Source organism: Martes martes (genome assembly GCF_963455335.1).
Source record: "Martes martes genome assembly, chromosome: 9".
Classification (NCBI taxonomy): Eukaryota; Metazoa; Chordata; class Mammalia; order Carnivora; family Mustelidae; genus Martes; species Martes martes.
In genome coordinates this window covers 37551674-37574562 of record NC_137896.1, presented here as the reverse complement: position 1 = coordinate 37574562, position 22889 = coordinate 37551674, and the positions used below count along the sequence as shown (strand labels likewise).

Genomic DNA, 22889 nt, shown 5'->3' with positions numbered 1-22889 from the left:
TTTTTGTGGGAGCAGGAAATGATAGGATGCAGTCAATATACATCTAATAGGATGATCATGGCAAACTTGTAGACTTCTTTTCAAAGGCAAAATATAGTGGCACTTCGTAAATGGAGGTAATGCTTCTGAACATTGTGATTGGCTCCTCTCATTGTGTTACGTACTCTTCATGTCATTCTGCTTATACTTCACATCCAGGAAAGATTAACTAACTCAAGTGTATCTTTAGGAAAGAGGTCCTTGGTCTTCCAAGAAGTATAAACTATTATCCTATTTCTATGTTTGAAGAATATTTATAATAATCTCTCTTGTTCTTTTGGAGTTAGAGGTTTCTGTTTGCGGTACGGAACATTCATTATTCCCCAGCCCTTCATTTTCTTGTTCATCGGACTTCAAACTACTGTCTTCATCTCTCTTTTTTTCTCTCTATTTCTTTTTCTTGATATGTGTAATTTCTCCAAAAGAAAATGACTCAAGTGATTTGGCATATAGACTTTAAAAAGAAGAAAGCAATGTGCAGAAATGGATTTGAAAGACAGAGGTTCTTTGTTAAAAGTAATGAGATAGAGGACCCCTAACAGCTGCCTTCTGGCTATAGAATCACTCTCTTGATAAATTCTCACATGTTAAAGAGGAAGCATTGTACCAGGTTTTGCAAAAGGAGCTTTAATGTTTTGTCTTGCTGGCATCAGGTAATGGCTGGTTGCTGCTGTGGGCAGACATGAATCTCTAAAACTAAAAATAATCCAGCCTATTAGAACTGGTAGAGATATCAGAGATTGTTAGTCCAGTCTCCCAGTTTTTTTTTTTTAAATAAGTTTTTTGTTTTTTATTAACATGTAATATATTATTAGCCCCAGGGGTACAGGTCTGTGAATCACCAGGTTTACCCACTTCACAGCACTCACCATAGCCCATGTACTCCCCAGTGTCCATAACCCAACCACCCTCTCCCTCCCTCCTCCCCCCAGCAACCCTCAGTTTGTTTTGTGAGATTAAGAGTCTCTTATGGTTTGTCTCCCTCCCGATCCCATCTTGTTTCATTTTTTCCTTCCCTAACCCTCAAGTCCCCCATGTTGCCTCTCAAATTCTTCATATCAGGGAGACCATTTCCTTATACCACACACAAAAATAGACTCAAAATGGATGAAGGACCTCTATGTGAGAAAGGAATCTGTCAAAATCCTTGAGGAGAACACAGGCAGCAACCTCTTCAACCTCAGTCGCCAGCAACTTCTTCCTAGAAGAAGTTGGGAAAGTTGCCAAAGGCAAGGGAAGCAAGGGCAAAAATGAACTATTGGGACTTCATCAAGATCAAAAGCTTTTGCACAGCAAAGGAAACAGTCACCAGTCTCCCAGTTTTTCAGATGAAAGAAGAAAGCAAGGTTCAGAGCGATAAAGTAGCTTGTCTAAGTTCAAGTAGACCACACCAAATATGGGATCCTGATTTTCTGGTTCTGTAGCTCAGTGTTCTCTTCATTTGTGTTTTCTGGGCCTCTGTAGATTTGTCTGTCCATCCATGACTCCACTCCACCGACCTCTTGGTCACAATTGATTGTTCTAGGCTTAATCCTTGACTAAAGCCAGGACTGTCAAGTTTTTTAATTTTCCTAATTCCAACTGATGCTCCCTGAGAATGTTAAAACTGAAAAAGAGGAAGTCTCTGGTGGTGAAAGTTGTCAGGAATATAGTTCTGGAACTGTTGGTAGGCATTACTGTCCATAGAGAGCGATTTCCAGCTGTTACTGAAACCCATCACATCCCTGCCATTGGATTTTATGAGCCAGCCAATCCTCCTTTTTACTAAAGATCATGCTAATTAAGATTCTGGTACTAGCAGTCAATAGAATATGGATTCATATTCCCATTGAATTCTCTACTTTAATACTTATAGTGATTTTCCTTTCAGATTTCTTCAAATTCTTCATCCTTAGAAATTATGGCACAAATTTAGTAAGTGTCTCCTTTGTTTACAGTATGGATTTACAATTTAAATGAATATTCAGATTACATACATTTGATCACAGTAACTATTTCTCTTACCATCTATAATTATAATTTCATTCTATAACAGTTTTAGACTTGGATATTTAAGCAATCTGTTAGGGATATTTTTTTAGGGTGAATGAAGCTTAATTTTTACTATGTCTTTATTAATCTTCTTTAGATATTTTATGCAACTTCTTACACATGTATTAATGGAACTTTGGGTTGTCTTAATTTTTTTTTAAGATTTTATTTATTTGAGAGAGAGAATGAGATAGAGAGAGAGAGCGTGAGAGGGAGAAGGATCAGAGGGAGAAGCAAACTCCCTGCTCAGCAGGGAGCTTGATGTGAGACTCGATCCTGGGACGCCAACGTCATGACCTGAGCCAAAGGCAGTCGCTTAACTAACTGAGCCACCCAGGCACCCCTTATTTTATTAATTTTTATCCCCAATTACCTAGATGGGTGTGAAAGCACCTAACACAGTGCCTAAAATGTCACTCCATGTTAATTTTTCTTTTCTTACTGGGAAGAATAAGAAATAGTGTTTCCTTATATACAGAAACTGTTTAACATTTTAACTTGGAAAATTGATACCCTATCACCACTACTGAATGTTAGTTGAAGACTGGTTCTGGCTATTGTGAAAGGTTAACCAAGTAGGTACAGTAATAGATCTTGTTCAACATGACAATTTTGGAGAACCAGCAAAATGCTGAAGTGTCTTCCTACCATCACTGTTACTACCACCAAATGTTTAGATAGCTCTTCAGAGGTTGCAGAGGTCATATGTATAATTCAGTCCTTATAACAACCAGAAAAAATATCTTTTAATATCCATAATTTATAATTTAAGAAGCTGAAGCACAGATTTTGAAAAAAAATGTCTTTCTTAAGAACACATGGTTGCTATCCTAAGACTCAAAACAAGGCCTTCTGTGTGAGTATTTTCTTTAAAGTATCACAGTGATAATATGAAATCTGAGTACTTTCCATGAAAAATTTGAAATCTTCAAATATACCCTAATCATTGTTTCATTAAATTATTGAATGGATGCATACTGAGAGTGAGGAGTCCTGATGTAGCTTCCATGGTGCCTTGGGAGCCCCATCTCCCTTCTCTGCATTAATATCCTGTCTTGCCATCTTCAGGGCCACACTGCAGTGGTATAAGTGGGAGGATATGTGTGTGTATGTGCGTGTATGTATGCATGTGGTGTGTTGAGGAGGTTGGGGATAGGAGAAGGCAGTGAATAAGTGGAAGCATTTCATTAGTCACTAAAGGTGCTTTAAAGGTGAAATATCCTTACCCCAGAGAGCTGTGTCTGTATAAAAGGCACTGAGGATAGATTCCGTTCATGGGGAGAAAGGGATTCAGGAAGAATAGTTCACTACCATGGGCCCAGGGGGAAATCTTGGAGAAATGGAATACAGGAAGTCCAATTTGGCTAAAGCATTTGGTGTATAAAAATAAATAGGAAGATAAAATAGGGAAGAGAGAGGAGGACTGGTGCCAGGCTAAGGTATTTGGACATTGTTCTATGGGCACTTGGGAACCATTGAAAGTTTTTGAATGGTGTAATGATGTAATCATAGCTGGGATGTATGCTTCTTACTAGAGTAAACTTTGATGTTTCTGTTTCCCATGTCCCCATATTCATTCTATGAATAGCTCTTTTGGTTCTACTTGCAGAGTATATCCCAGACCCAGTTTCTACTGACAGTCTCCACTGCCAGTAGGCTCACCTCAGCAACTGTTATCTGTCAGTTGGGCTGCCACTGCACCTTCTTTAGTGACTTGCTGCTTCCATGCTTGCCCTTCCAATCCGTTTCATACTATAGAGTAACCTTTTGCAAGTTTAAACAAGAACTATCATTTTCCTGGTCAAAGATTTCATCATCTTTTCATCACACATGCAGTTATAAAATCCAAGCTCCTTGCTGTACCCACAAGGCCTTTTGTAACCCTATGTGACCTGGTCCTGCCTCTCTTTGAATTTATGTTCCGCCTTCTCCCCTCTCCCTCGCTCAGCTCTTACCACTCTAGTCTTGTATTTCCTAAACATCCAGGTTCCTTCTCACCTTAAGGTCTCTGCATTTGCTTGCTCATCTGTCTGGAATGTTCTTCCCCCAGGTCTTCACATGGTTAGCTCCTTAACGAAAGAGGCTTTTCCTGACTTTTGATGTGAAGTAGCCCCTGGTCAAGTCATACCTTCTATCATTTACCAGCGTTTTCTTAACAGTGCTTATCAGTAACTGGATGAATTTCTTCATTGACTTGTAAATGTACTTGTCCCCTAACCTGTTCAACTAGATGTGAGCAAGGACTTCATTTTTTTTCATTGCTACATCCCCAGTGCCTAGAAGAGTCCTGGCACATAGTACATATTAAATGAATTGATTGATTTAAAGATTTGAATGACTGGAGCAGGGAGCCTACTGCAGTGCTTTCGGTACAATGAGAGTACATTGAGGGTCTTGTCAGTGGAAATGAAGGGGCAGAGTCTAGCACAAGTACAGTTGTAAGGAGAACTGTTGGGATTTGACATGGTTTCATGTGTTGAGTCATCCAAGAAGGAAGAGATACAGAGTATTGAGCTTGGATGAGCTGTTAGGAACCTAGGAAAAGTTCCTGGATTTGGTATGGAAAGGAACTGTTCTAGAGGTGTCAAGAATTTGAGTGCTGGTGGGGTAGAGGTTTCTAACAGCAGTTGGAATGTGAGCTTATCCAGAGTTTCCCATTCCCTGAGAGGCATTGCTGCAAAGCAAGCAAGGACTATGGGCTCAAAGAGTCATTAGGGAAAACGACATACTCTGCTCAACTGTAGCATGCCTATGGCAAGTCATTGAACCACTCTGAATGTTAGGTTCTTCATCTATAACATAAAAATACCTCATGGCACAGTAGTGTTTGGGAGGAAAATTTTCCTCTATCCTTCAAAGATTCTTCCAGCTGGTTTAAGGATTAAATTGATATGAGGCTGATTTACAGGAGAAAGTTAAATTTAATTTCATAATACAGGAACACCTTATACATGAGAGGTTCAAAGACAGAAAGGTACAATGACGTATTTCTGTCATGCTGAGCTAAGGAATGGGATAGAGGCCTGGGGCTTTAAAGGGGAGGAGGACAATTCATAGGCAGTAAGAAGACAGATGTTTGGTAATTAGATATTTGCCCTGCCATACTGATGGGTTACTCAGATAAAATTTATTCCTAGTGATAATTCTAATTCTAGGAAAAAACCCCGACTTAGATTCTTCTAGGTAGTTAAGGACGAGGCAAAAGTTTCTTGGACCCGCAGGGTCTTGATTGCCTTCAGCTCAAAAGAGTCCACATGCCAAAATGACACATTTTGGAGAGATTTGCTCTGACCCCTTTCAGTGGCTCTGAAAATTAAACTATAGAACATGAAAGGATGGAACCAAGCCCTGATGCAGGGTCGTTTCTCAATGCTTGTGAATTTCCCATCTCCTTCCCCCTTCTTTAAGAGACTGAGGATTAAAACATTTAGTCCAGTTCCACAGTTTAACTTTGTGTTGTTTTTCTTTGCAAGGCAAAACAAGTAAGTGGTTTAAAAAGACAAACAATACCCCCAGACTTAAAATGAAAATGAATGGTTCCCTGTTCCAACTCCAGTCCCCTTTTCCCCAGCTTCCTCTCCCCCGAGGCTACTACTTTTAACTCTCATAGCTATTTCTTTTAGAACTTAAATCTGTAATTCAACATAACACACTTGTACTACTGTTCCTTCAGTTTCCAATTATAGATATTATTTATATATCAAATTAAGATATCTTCATATTCATACCAGGAAAGGCAAGGATTTAATTCCCCTATATTTCCAACCCCAAACCTACCCATACTACACGTACCATTCCTCTTTTTGATGTACTATGTCCCCCTCCCATTTTTTCTCTAGCTTGTCAGTATTGTGAGTTTATATTCTTGACTCCAGCTATTGACATCTGCACTACGTAGTGTACTGTGATGCTGTTTCCTTTCTTACACAAATTCGTATTTTTTCTGCAGTTAATACTTGTCTCATTGTTTAGATTTCTTTTTGTTTGTTTTTTATACCAATCACTCTTGATTGTCAAACTTCTCTCAAAATCTGAAACATTTCCTCTTAATAAATTCAAACCCAACATATATTCTGTAAGTTTGACTTATTTTCCCCTTGGAAATATCTTTCCAGCCTCCTCTGGCTTCCTCCTCCAATTTGGACTGTCCACTTTCTAAACCTGCTGCATAGTGCCATCTGAGAATCTTTTTGTGTTTTCTTGTTTTGGATCGCCTGTTTCCAGATCTGATTTTCTTTCTCATTATGTACCCTATTCCTTCACTTTGCCAAGGCACGTTCATCCTACCGCTTTCTGAGAAAGTATGTGGGAAGTAAATTCTTTGAGACTTTGTAGAGCTTTATTCTGTTTTCACACTTGACTGACATTTTGGCTTCATATAGAATTCTAGGTTGGAAATAATTTTCCTTTAGCATTTTGAGGAAGGTGCCTTCTGAGCTTCTAGTTTGTTGAGAAATTTGATCCCATTATGATCCCCTTCCTTTCCATATGACTTTTTTTTTCCACTTGGAAGTTTTTAAACTTTTCTCTTTTTCTTCAATATTTTGATATTTCACAATGATACACCTCCCTGGCAACTACATGAGTTGTTCTGGGATGTTTATGAGCCTTTTGAGTCCAGACATTTACCTTTCAATTCTTGGAAATGTTTTTTAATTATTTCTTTGAAATTTCATTTCTTCTATGCTCTTTTTTTTTTTTTTTAAACTCCTATTATTCAGATATTGGACCTTCTGGACTGTTCTTGTGATTTCTTGCACTTTCTCTCTTTTTATTTTTTTCTTTCCTTTTGCTCAATGGATTTCCTAAGTTTTCTCTGTGTTGCTTTTTAGTTTTGATCTCTGTCTTCTCTAGAGGCCTAACTGAAACAACTAGTGATCCTAGGTAATCTATACTTCTTTAACAGTTAAATACCAAAGAGTTGAACTGAAAACCTTCTAAATGAGTCATACCTGTCATCTGAAAGCAGTCACTATAAGGCATACTTTTTTAGGGTCTCTCAGGTAGGTCTTTATTCTTGAGCTAGTTGTGTGGCTGAAAGGGAATTATCCAGTCTTTTGTTTGGAGGATGTCAGCCTGATTTCTTGTATCCTGGGAGCCTCTAGATAAAGGAGCTGGTTATTTCACTGTTTAGCATTAAGACATCCACTTCCATATTCTGTATTCACTGTGGAGCCTCCCTTCTGCCCTGTGCTGAGTCTGATGCCCCCAAGACTCAAGTCCTTCTGTTTCATCCTCTCTAGAGAGTAAATATCCTGGCATCTTCTGGGTTAGGAAGAAGTAACTTCCTCTCTATGCAGGAATCTGAGGCTTTAGATCAGGGGTTGGCAAACTATTTCTGAAAGGGCCAAAAAGTAAAGATTTTAGACTTTTTGGGTTACATCATGGTCTCTATCACATACTCTTCTCCTTCTTGTCCTTTTTTTTTTTTTTTTTAAATAACCCTTTAAATTGTAAAATAAACACTTATAGCTTGTAGACAGTACCAAAACACGTTGTAGCCCAGACAAGTCATAGCTTACTGACTCCTGGTGTAGAGGGTCCTTTTGGACACTCTAAACCAGTCATCTTCATTTCAGCCCCACCCTGTATCCCTGTCTTCGGAGGAACTTGAAGCTTCCAATTTCCAATTCTTTTTGAGTTTCTTGATAAAATTGGGTGATTTCTTATGGGTACCTCCCCCCAACCCAGTTTCAACCCTGTTCCACCATGAAAGCTTAGGTTTCTGTAGGTCTACTAGGTGAGCCAACTAATGTCCATCTTCTTTTCATTTTCTAAAAGGTCAGTTGTTTGTTTGTTTGTTTGTTTCCTCATTTGCCTTTCTCTCTGTCCTCATTGGGTCATGCCTTTGTAAGGAGTGGAGATAAATATATGTGTTTAATTTACTAAGTTTAACCAGAAGCTTCCCCAAATCCAATTTGGTTGGTTTTTATTTTTACTACTTTCTTTGATAGTGCTTGGGTTAATTTTGCATTTGTTCTCCACGTGCTTACTTGCTATGCCAGATGTTCAAAGAAGATGTCCTTGGGGAGGAAAAATGAGGGGTTTTAAAGTGTAGTGCTCTTGAGATGCTCACAATGGTTCAGTGTGTGAACCAGCCCCCAAAGAGGGCTGGTTGTTTCTAACCACCAAGCTCTTATAATAGAAATACAGTTTCACCCTTATTTGTGTAAACCATCAGGATCATTTTTAAATGTTTGTAATAAAGTTTGTGGCTTATTGTTTAAAATTGAATTTAAGGTAGTAAATCAAAGCTTTTGGTGGCATGTCCCTGACAGCAAGGAGAGCCTGGTAAGTGATCCCTAAGAGCTGATCAAAGAGACTTGCTGAGCATTTTTTCCTGTATTTGTGTTTTGGTCCTTTAATCTGGTAGTGTTTCCAATTCCATTCTGAATACTGTAATGCACACTTCACCCCCACTCAGGTCTTCCTGGCAGCATCTGGGATTGTCTTTGCCAAATGGCCCCTGTTCGGGCATAAACCTGCATTTGCCATCAAGCCTATACAAGGCAAAAACAATGGTGGTTGTCAGAAAATGGGCATCTTTCAAGATCTTATTTATATCACATTTTTGTTCTTATAATCAAATTAAATTGAAAATAAAGTAAAATTCATGAAAAAATGACCATTTGCCATTCTTGTCTAGGTTCACCTTTCCTGGCCAGTGAAGATGGCGTGCTTGGAGGAGTGATTGTTCTCCGAACTTGCAGGTGTTCTGCAGAATCTGACTCCTCCCAAGATAAGCAGACGCTTCTAGGTAAGCTGAACATATACCTTATGTGTGTGTCTTTTTCTTTCATTTCTTCAAGATATGGAAAGAATTATGTCCTTAAGTTAATAATGTTAAGGTATGGGAAGGCCAGAATGCTCTACTGGTATCTACACATATGTCTATTCTTCTGATCTTTTTGCATAGGTAAACATGTAAAAGATGAATATTCATTTTTTTTTAAGATTTTATTTGTTTATTTGTCAGAGAGAGAAGTGAGAGAGCACAGGGAGAGAGAGTGGCAGGCAGAGTCAGAGGGAGAAGCAGGCTCCCTGCCGAGCAAGGAGCCCGATGCGGAACTCGATCCCAGGACGCTGGGATCATGACCTGAGCCGAAGGCTGCTGCTTAACCAACTGAGCCACCCAGGCGTCCCGATGAATATTCATTTTTAAATGTATGCTTAAAGCATATTTTTCAAATGGGCTTAGAACCTAAGACCTTTACTAAGGTCGAATATTAAGAACATTGGGACTGTGTATTTATTTCCTGCCTTGTTCCACAAAGCACTGGTGACGCATGACAGCATACACAGTAACAAACATAGAAAGAAGCTTCTTCCTGTTCCCCCTCCCAAAACGGAATCAGAACCATGTGAAGAGCTACTGGCCTAGGAATCTTTTCTGGCTCCATCGCTTATTAGCTATGATGCCTTTGTGCATTGGGTCTTACTGTTCTGTGCCACTTCCTCTTCTGTAAAATAAGGACGTCTGCCCTGCCCTCCTCATAAAGCTGTGGTGAAGAAGGGTCAAGTGAGTGTTTTGCAGATTTGCAGATGTCCATCCAGATGTGCAGTTTTGTGTCTAGCCAAGTGTACCACTGGGGTTAAAAACCAGCCAGTCTTCCATTTTCCAAGGCACAAACCTGTGGACTACCTCTGCCCATAGAAGGCCCTTTTTCTAATCCATTCATCTGTTATTTTTAATTGACTTTTTAATTAATTATATACATTTTCAGGAAAGTACACAACTTATAACTGCAACTGCTTGATAAATTATTATAAACTGAATCCACCCATGCAAGCAGCACACAGATTAAAAGCAGAACTTTACCACTAACCCCAAGCCCCCGGATAACCCACCCCCATTCTTTATCTCTCCAAAGTGAACCACTATGCTGACTTCTGACACCATGATTAGTTTCTCTGGGGTTTATATTTTATATAAATGGAACTACAGGTATCTGATGTACATGTTATATGTGGCAGTAGTTTGTTCATTTTTATTGCTGTGTGGTATTCCATTATACTGATACACCACTGTGTATTTATCCATTCTTCCGTAAGTATTTTTTTTTAATATAAGTGTTGTAGATCATCGATAGGAACTGTTGAACTGTAGTTCAACCCTTTCTATAAATTTTCTTACAGAAGGTGTGAGAGGTGCCTGATCTATATTGTATGATTATTGTAAATTACTGTAGTACAAGTGAGTCTATAAATTAAAAAACCAAGAATTTCTTATGAGTGTAGAAAAGTAGTTTTTCTATAGAAGCTGAAAGAGCTTTCATAAAAATTTTGCCCGATTTCCTCAAAGGGGCCGAAAAAAGCACTTTGGATTCTGACTACTAACCTCATCTTCCCCCCTGCCCCTGTTCTCTTTCCACCCACTATACTTGGTACCCAGGTTGCTCCCAAGAAATGTAGTTTAAATGACTGTCTTTGGTTAAACCAAGACAAATTAGCCATTTGCTTCTTTGGTATCTTAATTATTGTTGAATCCTTTGAAGAAATATTCCATGCTTGCATAGAAGGGAGTTTGTAGGAGGATGTACCTGGGCCTTCCTTAAAAACCCAGAATAATCCTTAGTACTGGGGGCCAGTGGGAGCTAGTTATTAAAACTGCTTTATAGACTATTCCTAGGATGGATTATCAGTTCTTTCCTGAGCCTGGACTCTTGCCCATTAGAGTTAATCCTGAAAATTGTAAGGTTTTTTTGGTTGTCATTTCATTTTTGGTGGTATAGTATAGAAATGTATATTTAAGGATAAATCATAGAATTTGAAATCATGTCAAATACTTTCAATCACCAAGGTAGCAATTTGTAAACTGATTCCTACTCTCTGTTTCAAGAAGAAGAATGAAATGTAAAGTGTGAATTTCTAAAATAAGTGAAATCTTGTCATTTGTTAAAACTAACTAGAGGTATTAATGTTTGTGAAGTTTATCTACTAAAACCTTGTGAACATAGGCTAGTATCAACTTGTAGATGATACCAACTACATGGATTGGATTTTTACATTTGTTCAAAAGAGTAATCTATGTACAAAAGGTTAGGAGAGGAGATGTGAAAGTCACCATGGTCACCCCAGTCCCAGAGCCACCAGTCTCTGGTTCTGGTTATTCTTGTTGGAAACATATTCATTCCATAGAATAATTTCATGCTTCTATTTCTTGATTGGTCAATAGTTTGTGACTCCTTTTGGGGAAAAAAAAATTAAGAATGTAGTTCACACCAGTTTCCACTCCCCTTTCCTCCTGACTTTTGTTAGACTTCTCCTCTAACTTGAAATCATAAATTTTAATTTTATTGCAACTGTAAAATACTATTTCTTTTCTTTTCTTTTCTTTTTTTTTTAGATTTTATTTATTTATTTGACAGGCAGAGAGGCAGGCGGGGGGGGGGGATGGAAGCAGGCTCCCTGCTGAGCAGAGAGCCCGATTCAGGGCTCAATCCCAGGACCTTGAGATCATGACCCAAGCCGAAGGCAGAGGCCTAACCCACTGAGCCACCCAGGTGCCCCATGTAACATACTATTTCTTAATTTATTTCTTGATTCCTCAACTTTAGACAGTCTATCAGCCATACCTCACCTCTTTGACTATGTAAGTTCAGGGAAGTTCATGTGTTCTTCTTTTTTCTTTCTTCCTTACTCCCAACCCTCACCTCAATCTCTAGCAATACTGTCATGGTTATTAACATCCACATTCTGTCCTATACCTAACTTGTTTTCTACATCTTGATTAGAGTTCTGAATAGTGCCAGTTAGTAACCAGCATTGGCAGTACCAAAACTATATATTATTCACTGCAGATCCCAGTAGTAGATTGGACTCCTAAGAAAATAAGAGTCTGTCATAAACCTCTGCCTGTAAAAGGAGAATATCTCAAACATCAAGGTCAAATGGATTCTCCCATGCTATACCCTGTCAGTTGCTCTGAAGCAGGCCACAACCTAATTTGCTTCATGTTTGGACCACGACTTCTCATTTATTGCCTTATAAAACCCTCATGAGAGTTTAACTTCACAAACTCATTGGCTCTGTAATGCTTAGTAATATCTTGTAACCAAGAGAGCTCAGAAGTCTTTCTTTTCTACAGTCCAAATAAGACAATTCCCAAAATCAAAACAACAACAACAATTGGATTACTATATATTGGTCTATCATTTTTTATCCGAAGAATAGTATAATTTTTTTTTAAAGATTTTATTTATTTATTTGACAGACAGAAATCACAAGTAGGCAGAGAGGCAGGCAGAGAGAGAAGGGAGGAAGCAGGCTCCCTGCTGAGCAGAGAGCCCGATGCGGGGCTCGATCCCAGGACGCTGGGATCATGACCTGAGCCGAAGGCAGCGGCTTTAACCCACTGAGCCACCCAGGCGCCCCCGAAGAATAGTATAATTAAAATAGTCTCTACCTTGAGCTTTTTCTGTGTCCACTCTCTTTTCTGAAAATCATAAGTAGTGTTTCCATAACACTGTAAGAGCAGTTTTAATCAAACCCCACTGTCACTTGGTGGCGTTTCCAAAAATCCATTACTGAACCTCTCCTCTTGACAAATATCATCAATTAAAAGAGCCCCAATAGGCCACTTCAAGGGTGGGATGACTCAAATTTAGGGCACTTTCAAGGTTTGTCCTCTTTTCACTGATTCATGAATAGAATTAGTAAATCTCACATATGAAGGAATATTCAAAATCCTCTTGTTTGACCTTGTTACATGTGCTTTGTCCATAAATTGTTTGCAAGAGGTGGAGCTTATTCCTCTCCCTTGAGACAGTCTTCCAAGGCATAAGAATATGGCAATGTGATAGTGTGTGACTTCTGAGGCTAGATCAGAAAAAGCATTGTGGCATCCTCCTTATTTTCCCACTCTCAGAAAGACCAGCTGCCTGGTGGGAGGGTTGGGGTGGCTGGGTGATGGACACTGGGGAGGGTATGTGCTATGGTGAGTGCTGTGAATTGTGTAAGACTGATGATTCCCAGACCTATACCCCTGAAATGAATAATACATTATATGTTAATATAAAGCCCGGCAGGGACAAAATAAACAAAAAATAGTAATAAAAGAAAGACCAACTACCATGTTGTATGGACAGTAAGGCAGCACTGTGGAGAGGTTCACCTGGCAAAAAACTATGACCTCTTTCTGATAGCCAGCAAGGCACTGGGACTTCTTGCTAATATAGCCTCAGCTCTGAACGAACTTGCAGATGACTGTAGCAGCCTTGCACAGATTTCTTGACTGAATCTCATGAGGGAGAGTAGAGTATAAGTCTCTGAGCAAGAATTACCCAACAAAGCCACTCCTGAATTCTTCACCCACAGAAACTGAGATAGTAAATGTTTGCAGTTTTAAATCACTCTATTTTGGGGTAATATATGCCAAAGTAGAACCTTCTAAATCCTCTTACTGCCAGATAGGCCTCTAGTTTGTCTAAAGAGCTACAGTAATGGGTGCCTGGGTGGCTCAGTGGGTTAAAACCTCTGCCTTTGGCTCAGGTCATGATCTCAGGGTCCTGGGATCGAGCCCTGCATCGGGCTCTCTGCTCAGCAGGAAGCCTGCTTTCTCCTCTCTCTGCCTGCTTCTCTGCCTACTTGTGATCTCTGTCAAGTAAATGGATAAAATCTTAAAAAAAAAAAAAAAAAAAGAGCTACAGTAACAAATCAAGGTGCTCTCTTGCATTGTTAGGCAGCTGAGACTATCAGATTCCATGAGTAGATTCTGGTTTTCTTCTTTGGGTTCCTCTGAGACAAATGGGATCAGTGCCCTCCTATTTTGCAGTCCCTAGTCACTCTTTTCTAGACTGTCTCATTAGCTTCCCTGACTGTATTCCTCTCTCACCTCCATACAGTCACCAGACTTCTCTCTCACTGGCCCAGAGAACCTAATTATGGGCTCAGAAATGGGCAGTTAGGAGAGAAGCATGCCACCCCAAAGCAGAAAGGGCAAAAATGAGAACCTGACCTAATTGTGGCTTAGAGAGACCAATCCCAGGTTCAGAAAGATAGTGGTTAAAAGAAGGGCCACATAGGTATATGTAATTAGTTTACTTTATGTCTAAGCTAAATGTTGAATAACTTCTCTGTGTATTAAAGACAAAACCTGTATCTCTTACTATCACTCTCTGCTTTCAATTTTTCTGTGAGCACACGTCCACACTCCTGCCTCTGCTGGTCATTTCCCTAGAAGACAGATGGGAACTACTTAACTTGATGGGAAAGTCCTCCCCCGATCTAACCCCAGAACATGCTTTCATTGTCATTTCCAATTTAGTACTTTCCCTCTACCCAGCCTCAAAGCACCCAGTTCTGGCCATTCCAAATTGCTTGGTCTTCTTCCAGAGGGTCCTGTTTTTTCCTCCATAACTTTCACATGCTTTTACCTGCGCTTGGAATGCCTTGGGCCAGTTACATTCCTTCTTTAAAGACCAAGGACAGATATGAATCTTCTTGGAATCCTTTGGAAACCCTTTCCCCAGGTGATTTCTTCTTCCTTGTGCTTCTTATTGCAACATGCAATTGGCATCTCTTACAACATTCACTATGACACATCCTAGACATGTGTTAAAGTGTCTATCCCTCTCTCTAGGCCAGCACCTCTTAAGCTTTTTTCTGAACCCAGTTATTTGACAGGAATAGATCACAGATCTCTGAGCCCCAGTGACTCACATGGAGGATCCAGGTGTTTAAAATATCTTTCAAAGTACTAGAAGATTCCAGTGCCCCTGAGAATCACACCACCAGATTGTGAACCATTTGAGGGCCAGGACTGTGTCATATCCAACCTTGTACCCACCCTCCATAGTAGGCTCCACTAATTATTAAATTCACAAATTACATGTCAAATGGAATTTCCTTATTGATTGAAATTTTAAATTGACACTCTTCTAGAAAAATGAAATATCACATAAAGTATCATGCTCTTAAAACAAAATAGAACAAAACAAAACCCGAATAAAACAGAATGGCTTGGAAATGTTGGGTAATGATGAGTGTCTGGGAACAAGAAGATTTGAAGACAGTCAAAATGGATCACAGAAGATAGCCTCTGCAAATAGTCTTGTAAAAAGGACAGTTTGGATGTGAATGTGTTTGCAACACCCATCCCTCCACCTCCCACTCCCCAGATCATGAGATGCTGGCAAAGCCTAGCCTACAAATCACTGCTTTAACGCAAAGCAAATGCTTCTCCCTGAAGTGAAACAGCTGAAAAGAATTAATTTTCTCTCTCCTTTTAGAGAAAAAAACCCCAATATATATTTTACCTGCTGAAGTACAATTACATGTGCTTTCCAGGCCTGTACAGAAGAGCTTTATTGAGGTTGCTGTATATAGTATGGCAAATAATTGTGTAAACAAAGTCACATCAAGCCTCCCAGTAGAAAAGAAGTGAGTCTTTTTCTGTTTTAAACTTGCGATTTGACAGAAGTAATTAGAATATATGCAAATATATGGCATGAGCAGCCAATCTCACAATATGGGTGCATTTCTGTCCTTATAGCTTGCCCTCACTGTGCTGGTGGGAGCCTGACAGACCTTGTGAAGTTCAGGCGTCCCTGCCTCAGAATGGTTGCTAGGAAGCAGTGAGTATGGGGATCAATGAGAAACAGGGTCCATATGTTTAAGGAAAATCTTAAGCAATTCAGGATAGGAGGCATAGGGGCTCTTAGAGGTAAAAAAGACTGTTTTTGGCCAGTGGCTTCTGTGCCACTGTTGGGAGTCCTTCATCCTAAATAGATGTGAGGCACACAGTTCAGCCCGAGCCTGATCATCTGATGAACACATATGGTAATTGTTACTCCCCCGTTAAGTTCCCCTCACCTTACACAGAGAATAACTCCAGGTTTCTTACTATCCAGGGATATGTTTATTTTGCTGATAATTAAGTGTTGTACGTGATTTTGCTTCCAGTTGTCTAGCCCCTTCTTTCCCTGTTTTTCCTCTTAACTATGAAATGTTCCATGTATTTTTAAAAGAATATAATAAATTTGTAAGTTATAAAGGGTGATAATAAAATGAACACCTGTGGACCTGCCACCCAGCTTAAGAAGTTGCCCACTACCCATCTCTTTGAAGCCCTCATGTGGGCCTGACTTTATATAAATGGTATGATAAATGGTATGTGATACTATTTCTTCTGTGAGAATTTTTGCAGTTTCTTACATAATTACTTGGAAGAACAATGAATCCTTCTATCATTTTAGACTTAGCTCTAGCAAATTAAACTGCTCTTCACTCGCCAAGTAGAACTTAAATGTGACATTCCTGCAAAGTTCTTTATCAAATACTCTTTTTGTCACTGTTACCAAAACATATTATGGTTTAAAAATAAAAAATGTTAGATTGAGTCGATGCTTCCTGGAACATTAAAAAGATAAAAGGTCATTTTACTGTGAGTTAAAATCCCAAACTGTCTTTTGGTTTTACTGGCATTAAAATTTTGGCGAGCACCCATAAACACATGCACTTCAAAGGAGCTTCATTCCAGGGGCCCCAGCAGTATCACTGATTTCCATTTCATGGCACATGCCACCATGAGCACTTATGACTAGGCATTCTGTTGGGCTCACATGATCATAAAAATAACTCCCAGAGAGAAAGCAAATTAGCTATTAGGTTGGTAGTGGGAAAAGAGGTACTGATGGATGCTTATCTAATGTTAATAACTTGTCTTAGAAATGTAACTAAAACTTTGTTCTATAAGGGGGTCCAGTGCCATGGTTGGAAGCTTATTTTTTTTTAAATTTTTCTTTAAGTTCCAGTTAGTTAGCATACCCTGTAGTATTGGCTTCAGGTGTACAATGCAGTGATTCAACACCTCCATACAACACTGAAGGAAATGGGTAGACGCTTATCTCTTTAGTGCCTCAGCAATGCTTTGCAATTGTTACATCTTCACTGTAGTCTTAGGATAGAGGCTGATGTTTTTTGTTTTTTTTTTTTAAGATTTTATTTATTTATTTGACAGAGAGAGATCCCAAGTAGGCAGAGAGAGAGAGAGGAGGAAGCAGGCTCCCCGCTGAGCAGAGAGCCCGATGTGGGGCTCAATCCCAGGACCCTGAGATCATGACCTGAGCCGAAGGCAGCGGCCTAACCCACTGAGCCACCCAGGCGCCCCTAGAGGCTGATGTTTTGATTCTTTTTTTTTTTTTTTTAAGATTTTTTATTTATCTGACAGGCAGAGATCACAAGTAGGCAGAGAGGCAGGCAGAGAGAGAGGGGGAAGCAGGCTCCCTGCTGAGCAGAGAGCCCGATGTGGGGCTCAATCCCAGGACCCTGAGATCATGACCTGAGCCGAAGGCAGCGGCCTAACCCACCAAGCCACCCAGGTGCCCCTGATGTTTTGATTCTTATTTAAGGATAAGATGGAGGGAAGAAAATTAAGTAGTTATTCTTAAATGCAAAGTAAATAGGCAGACATGATATTTAAACTTTTCAACAATAGAGCTGCATTAATCTATTGAGGTAGTGCTCTGAGATTTATGTTTTTCAAAGTTAGTTGTTATTTTTAAGAACAAAGAGATGTTGATTACAAATAGCTATAATCTGCTTTGTTTGCTTTATAAAAGAACTTTTTTCCTTATTTTTTATTTTTATTTTTTAAAAAGATTTTATTTATTTATTTGCCAGAGAGAGAACCCGACAGCGAAAAAGGGAACACAAGCAGGGGGAGTAGGAGAGGGGCAGGACCCTGGATCATGACCTGAGCTGAAGGCAGACGCCTAATGACTGAGCCACCCAGACACCCCTACTTTTTTTTCCTTTAAATATCACTAATATACTTTTTAAAAATTAGAAATGGATGTTTATCTGTAATTTTTTCTCCATCATAAGAAGCATAGTTCTAGCTGTAATCTAACTATGTAGTTTTTTTTTTTGCCACAAAATTTTCCATTTGATATAAAGAATACAAAGATTTATGAATAGAAGTCTAGTGATTATGTAATTCTTATTACTGTGGTTCTCCTAAAACTCTCAGAAAAACATTTTGACAAATTTTATAGTTAATTTTCATCTGCTCAAAGGGTAATAGGGATGACTCTAACATGAAATAAATCCTAAAAAAATATTTGTTGAATGAATGAAATCATGTTTCAGTAAAACTTGTTTCACTGAATGCTTTTCTGTTCGGCAGAGAACTTCCATGTTCCAGCCAGTGGCCTCTCTTTCCAGCAGTTTTTAATACAGTAAAATGATAAAAGGGGTACCTCGGTGGTACCTCAGTCAGTTAGATGTCTGGACTCTTGATTTCGGCTCAGGGTTGTGGGATCGAGCCTTGAGTCAGGCTCCACCAGCAGAGAGTCTGCTTGAGATTCTTTCTCCTCTTCTCCCTGTGCCCCTCCCCCCACTCATGCTCTTTCTCAAATCAATAACTCTAAAAATAAATAAATAAAATGATTAAAAAGGGAAGGGAACCGAATTGTCCTTTGAGGTTTATATTACTATTTGATCGACATTGCTCCTTCCTTTTCAGTCAACATCCTTCTTTAGTCTTGACCAAATCAGAGTGAGCCTTGGAAAGAGAAAACAGTTCTTTTCTTGGCTTAGTATAACCAGGGCTCTATAGAACTTCAATCCCATCCCTCCTACAGTTCAGTGGTGAAAGCTTTTCAGAGAGGTGAGCCAACTCAAAGCTACTTAATGGCCACAGTGGAACACACAAGATATGAATCTTAATGATTCTGTGTCAGAACAGTAAAGCATCCCTGTGTGAACCACATTCTAGGTTATAAAGAACTTAACAACCAGGGGGAAAAATCTACAGAGGTAAGAGGAGGCTCTTCTATTTATAGTTCCTCATTCTTCCCGTTTTAAAAATGAGCTTATCTTTATTTAATAAGACATAACTTGAAGCACTGTGCAAAATGTCTGAGGATAGGCCATTCCACCTAAGTCAAAGAAGCAGCAGCTGACTTGGCAACTGTCCAGCCCAAGACGGTTCTGATTTTAAAGTTCTGTTTTCCGTGCAAGAAAGTCTGGGATATGAAGCCAGGCAGAGGGGTTTTAAGTGGGTGTGGGAGCCAGTGCAGCTGGGGGTTGTTAACAGCAATTGGAGAGCAACAATTTTTTTAAAGGGGTGGCTGAGAACTTCTCTCTGGCTAGAAAAGAGAATCCGATTGGTAGAGAAAACTTGCTTGCAACCCTAGTAGATCAATTTTGTTTGCTTAAACAGATGACCTATGAATCATTTTGAAAGAGAAGGAGGTCCTGGCAGGGAGCATCTTGCAAGGGGGTGGTGGTGTAGCTCTACTATTAACTAGTGAAGGCCATGATTTAAGTGTCACTAGGAGTCAAAGCCTTGCATAGGGACTAAAAGCTGTCTCATATAGTGAAACGATGTTAAGACTAAAGTAGAACTACTATGAGTGTTATACTTGTGGGTGAATTTATTTATTCCAGTGCATTAAATGCAGCTTTCCAGAAAAGATAACCTCTAAGATTATGTGCAAATCCATTTCAGATGTGCCTGTAATACCATTAATCTGTCATCTTTTTTTAAAAGATTTTATTTGTTTATTTATTTATTTGAGAGAGAGAGAGAGAGAGAGAGAGAACAGGGGAAGGAGCAGGAGAGGGACAAGCAGACTATGTGCTGAGTGAAGAGCCTGTTGCAGGGCTTGATCTTACAACCCTGAGATCATGACCTGAGCCAAAATCAAGAGTCCGTTGCTCAACTGACTGAGCCATCCAGGAGCCCCTAAACATGTCATTTTTGAGTAGCACATGAACAGCACGTCCCACTTAACCCTTTCTCTGGCATGGGAACAGGGTTGGTACTATTGGCCTTTTTTTCACATCACACTTATGTGATATGATGTGTTGTCAAGTCACTTGGTAGGGAAGAGCTTGCCAAATCCCTGTGACCATCTTTCACATGTTAAACCCATTCAGGAATCTATTTTAGCATGGCTTTGGGGGCTCTTAAAGTTTTCTGATGGAGATCTTTTCATGATCTGGTCATTTTCAGTAGCCTCACAATGCCTGGGCTTTGGCTTTCTTTATTTATTTGGGGGGGGGGAGGGGAGGGGCAGAGGGAGAGAGAATCTTGAGCAGACTCTCTGCTGAGCACAGAGCTCAACTCTTGGCTCAATCCCAGGACCCAGGGATCATAACCTGAGTGGAAACCAAGAGTTAGTTGGGCACTCAACTGACTGAGCTACCCAGGTGCCCCTTGGACTTTGACTTTCTAAAAATCAGTGGGCTTTTCAAATTAGTAATTGAGATGTAAACAGTGACCAGCCACTGGCAAAGAAACCTGGCACTTTCCCACACTCAGATATGTCATTCTGGGCCATTCATTTATCCTAAATATTGCTTTAGTTCATGATTCTCTACATGGAATAATTATGCGTGGAAAAAAATCCCAGTACTGTGATATAATATCTGCCCGGTTTGCAGTATTATTATTAGAATCATTTCTTAATACTCTTACCATAAATTTCCACTTTAGATGTATGAAACAATTTCAAATTTAATCCCTAAAATCAAGAAACAAATTATAGACTTCTAGATATTACTCATGATAAGAAATGCTACTCCTATTATTTTTTGCCTCTATGTAACTATATTTGAGCTAACTTTGTACTACTCTTTACCAGGTCTTAATTGTAAATTAGGACTTAATTAAACAGTTATAAAAGTTTGTGATACGAACTGCCCTTGAGACAATAAATGTTTTCTGCTCATTTTAAAAAACTTATAGTGATTTTGGTATTTTTAAATTTCTAACAGGAATAAATTTTTGTTTTGTTTTAATTGCTCTTTAAACATAATAGGTTTTGCCCTAAATGTATGTGCCCCGTGTAAATTCATGAAGGGACTTATTCACGGTTCTTTGTAAGATTTGGTCATATTTTAGGTAGTCACGAGACATGAAACAGTTTGAAAGCGCTAGATCATTTCACATCATAATAAAGCATTCTCATGAAGGATAATTAAAAATATATGGTAACATCTCATTACATCAAATTTCAGAAGTTCAGAATGTCATAATCTAAATAAAGAAGAAATTCTTAACAGATAACGTAGATTGAAATTCCTGGGGGCATTTTTAAAAAATAGGAAATAAACCAAAATAGGACAAAATTCAGAAGTTTTGGGAAAGGATATATGGTGAAAAATAGATTGCACCCCATTAAACTCCCTTAATCAAACACTTCTCATATTTATAGTAGCCGCTATTGTTGCCTCCTAAAATGTTCTTCCAGATAGATCCCATGTATTTACAAACATATTCTTCCATGGTCCCCTTTTATTTTCTTCCACAAAAATGACAGCACCATCTCTATATCATTGTCTACCTTGTCTTTTATTTTACATAAACTATGCATCTTGTAAGTAAGTGTTTTTTCAAACTGAAGCCTGCTATATTAATGAGGTCTGGAGTCAATTTAGTGAGTCATAGACAGAATCTTTTAAATCAGTGGGTATAATATAAGGAACCCAATAGTTTAAACCAATGCATGGTAAGTAAAAGGGTAGGTATTATTTTGTGCAATTTCATTTTTAAAGAAATATATGTACTAAGTGACAACATGTGGGACTTTTTAATTTTGATTTTGTTATATTGTGATTCATGGTCAAAAAGTTTGAAAAATACTCAATGTAGATGGTTCCATATCTTCCATGTAGAGCTTCTTCCTTTGTTTTTAATTGTTCCATGGTATTCCACTATGTAGAGTACCATAGTTATTTATATATACTCCCACCAATAGGCAACTGAGCTATTTCCAGTTTCTTCCTAATTAAAACTACTTCAGTGAGTATCTTTGTAAATATGTTATTTCATACATATAAAAGCCTATCTATAGAATAATTACCTAGAAGAAGAATTACTAGGTGAAAGAGTACATCATTTTAATAACTACAGTCAGTCCTCAACATTTGCAGATTTCATATTTGCTGATTTTCCTACTTGCTGAAACTTATTTGTAATTTCAAAATCAGTACTCCTGATACTTTCACAGTCATTTGTTGGCACATGCACAGTGGTGAAGAATTTGTCACCTGACATGCACATTCCCAGCTGAGGTGAATAAGGTGATGCTCTGCCTTCATGTCTCAACTCTCATAACTATAAAGAAGCTCTTTGTAACCTGTTTAATGCCATGTTTTTCACACTTTTGTACCTTTGCTGATGACTTCACTGTTTAAAATGGCCCTGAAGCAGCTCAGCAACACCATCAAGTATAATAACATTCATGTTATTGGAATCCCAGAAGAAGAGAAAGAAGAGGGGACAGAAAATTTACTTGAAGAAATAATAGCTGAAAAGTTCCTGTATCTAGGGAAGGAAATGGAAATCCAGGTCCAGGACATACATAGATCTGCCCCCCCCCCCCAACAAGATTAACCCAGGGAGGTCCACACCAAGACATACCATAATTAAGATGGCAAAAAGTAAAGATAAAGTGAGAATTTTAAAAGCAGCAAGAGAGAAGAAAGCAGTTACAAACAAGGGAAGCCTCCATTGAGGCTATCAGCTGATTTTCCAACAGAAACTTTACAGGCCAGAAAGGAGTAGCAATATATTCAAAGTGCTGAAAGGAAACAGTCTATGGCCAAGAATACTCTCCAGCAAGGCTGTCATTCAGAATATAAGGAGAGATAAGGAGTTTCCCAGACAAACAAAAGTTAAAGGAGTTCATGACAACCCAACCAGCCCTACAAGAAATGTTAAAGGGGATTCTTTGAGTTGAAAGTAAAGACCATAAACAAGAGTAAGAAAAGTAGGAAGCACAAAAGTGGTAAAAGTAAGTATATCTATAAAAATCAGTCAGGGGAATCACAAAATAAAAGGATGTAAGTATGACACCATATACCTAAAA

The 22889-nt window shown here is 38.9% G+C and overlaps 1 protein-coding gene across 3 annotated transcripts in view; it reads left to right on the top strand.

Annotated features, from left to right (window-relative positions):
• Positions 1–22889, top strand: part of TASP1 (taspase 1) — a 276089-nt gene that overhangs the window by 205514 nt on the left and 47686 nt on the right. For all 3 annotated transcript variants that reach the window (XR_013967338.1, XM_080812603.1, XM_080812604.1), the window contains one exon: positions 8717–8827. Coding sequence is in view for 2 of the 3 variants with exons in the window: in XM_080812603.1 (XP_080668729.1) it covers positions 8717–8827 (111 nt within the window). In the remaining variant the exon portion in view is untranslated. The remainder of the gene's footprint in view (positions 1–8716; positions 8828–22889) is intronic.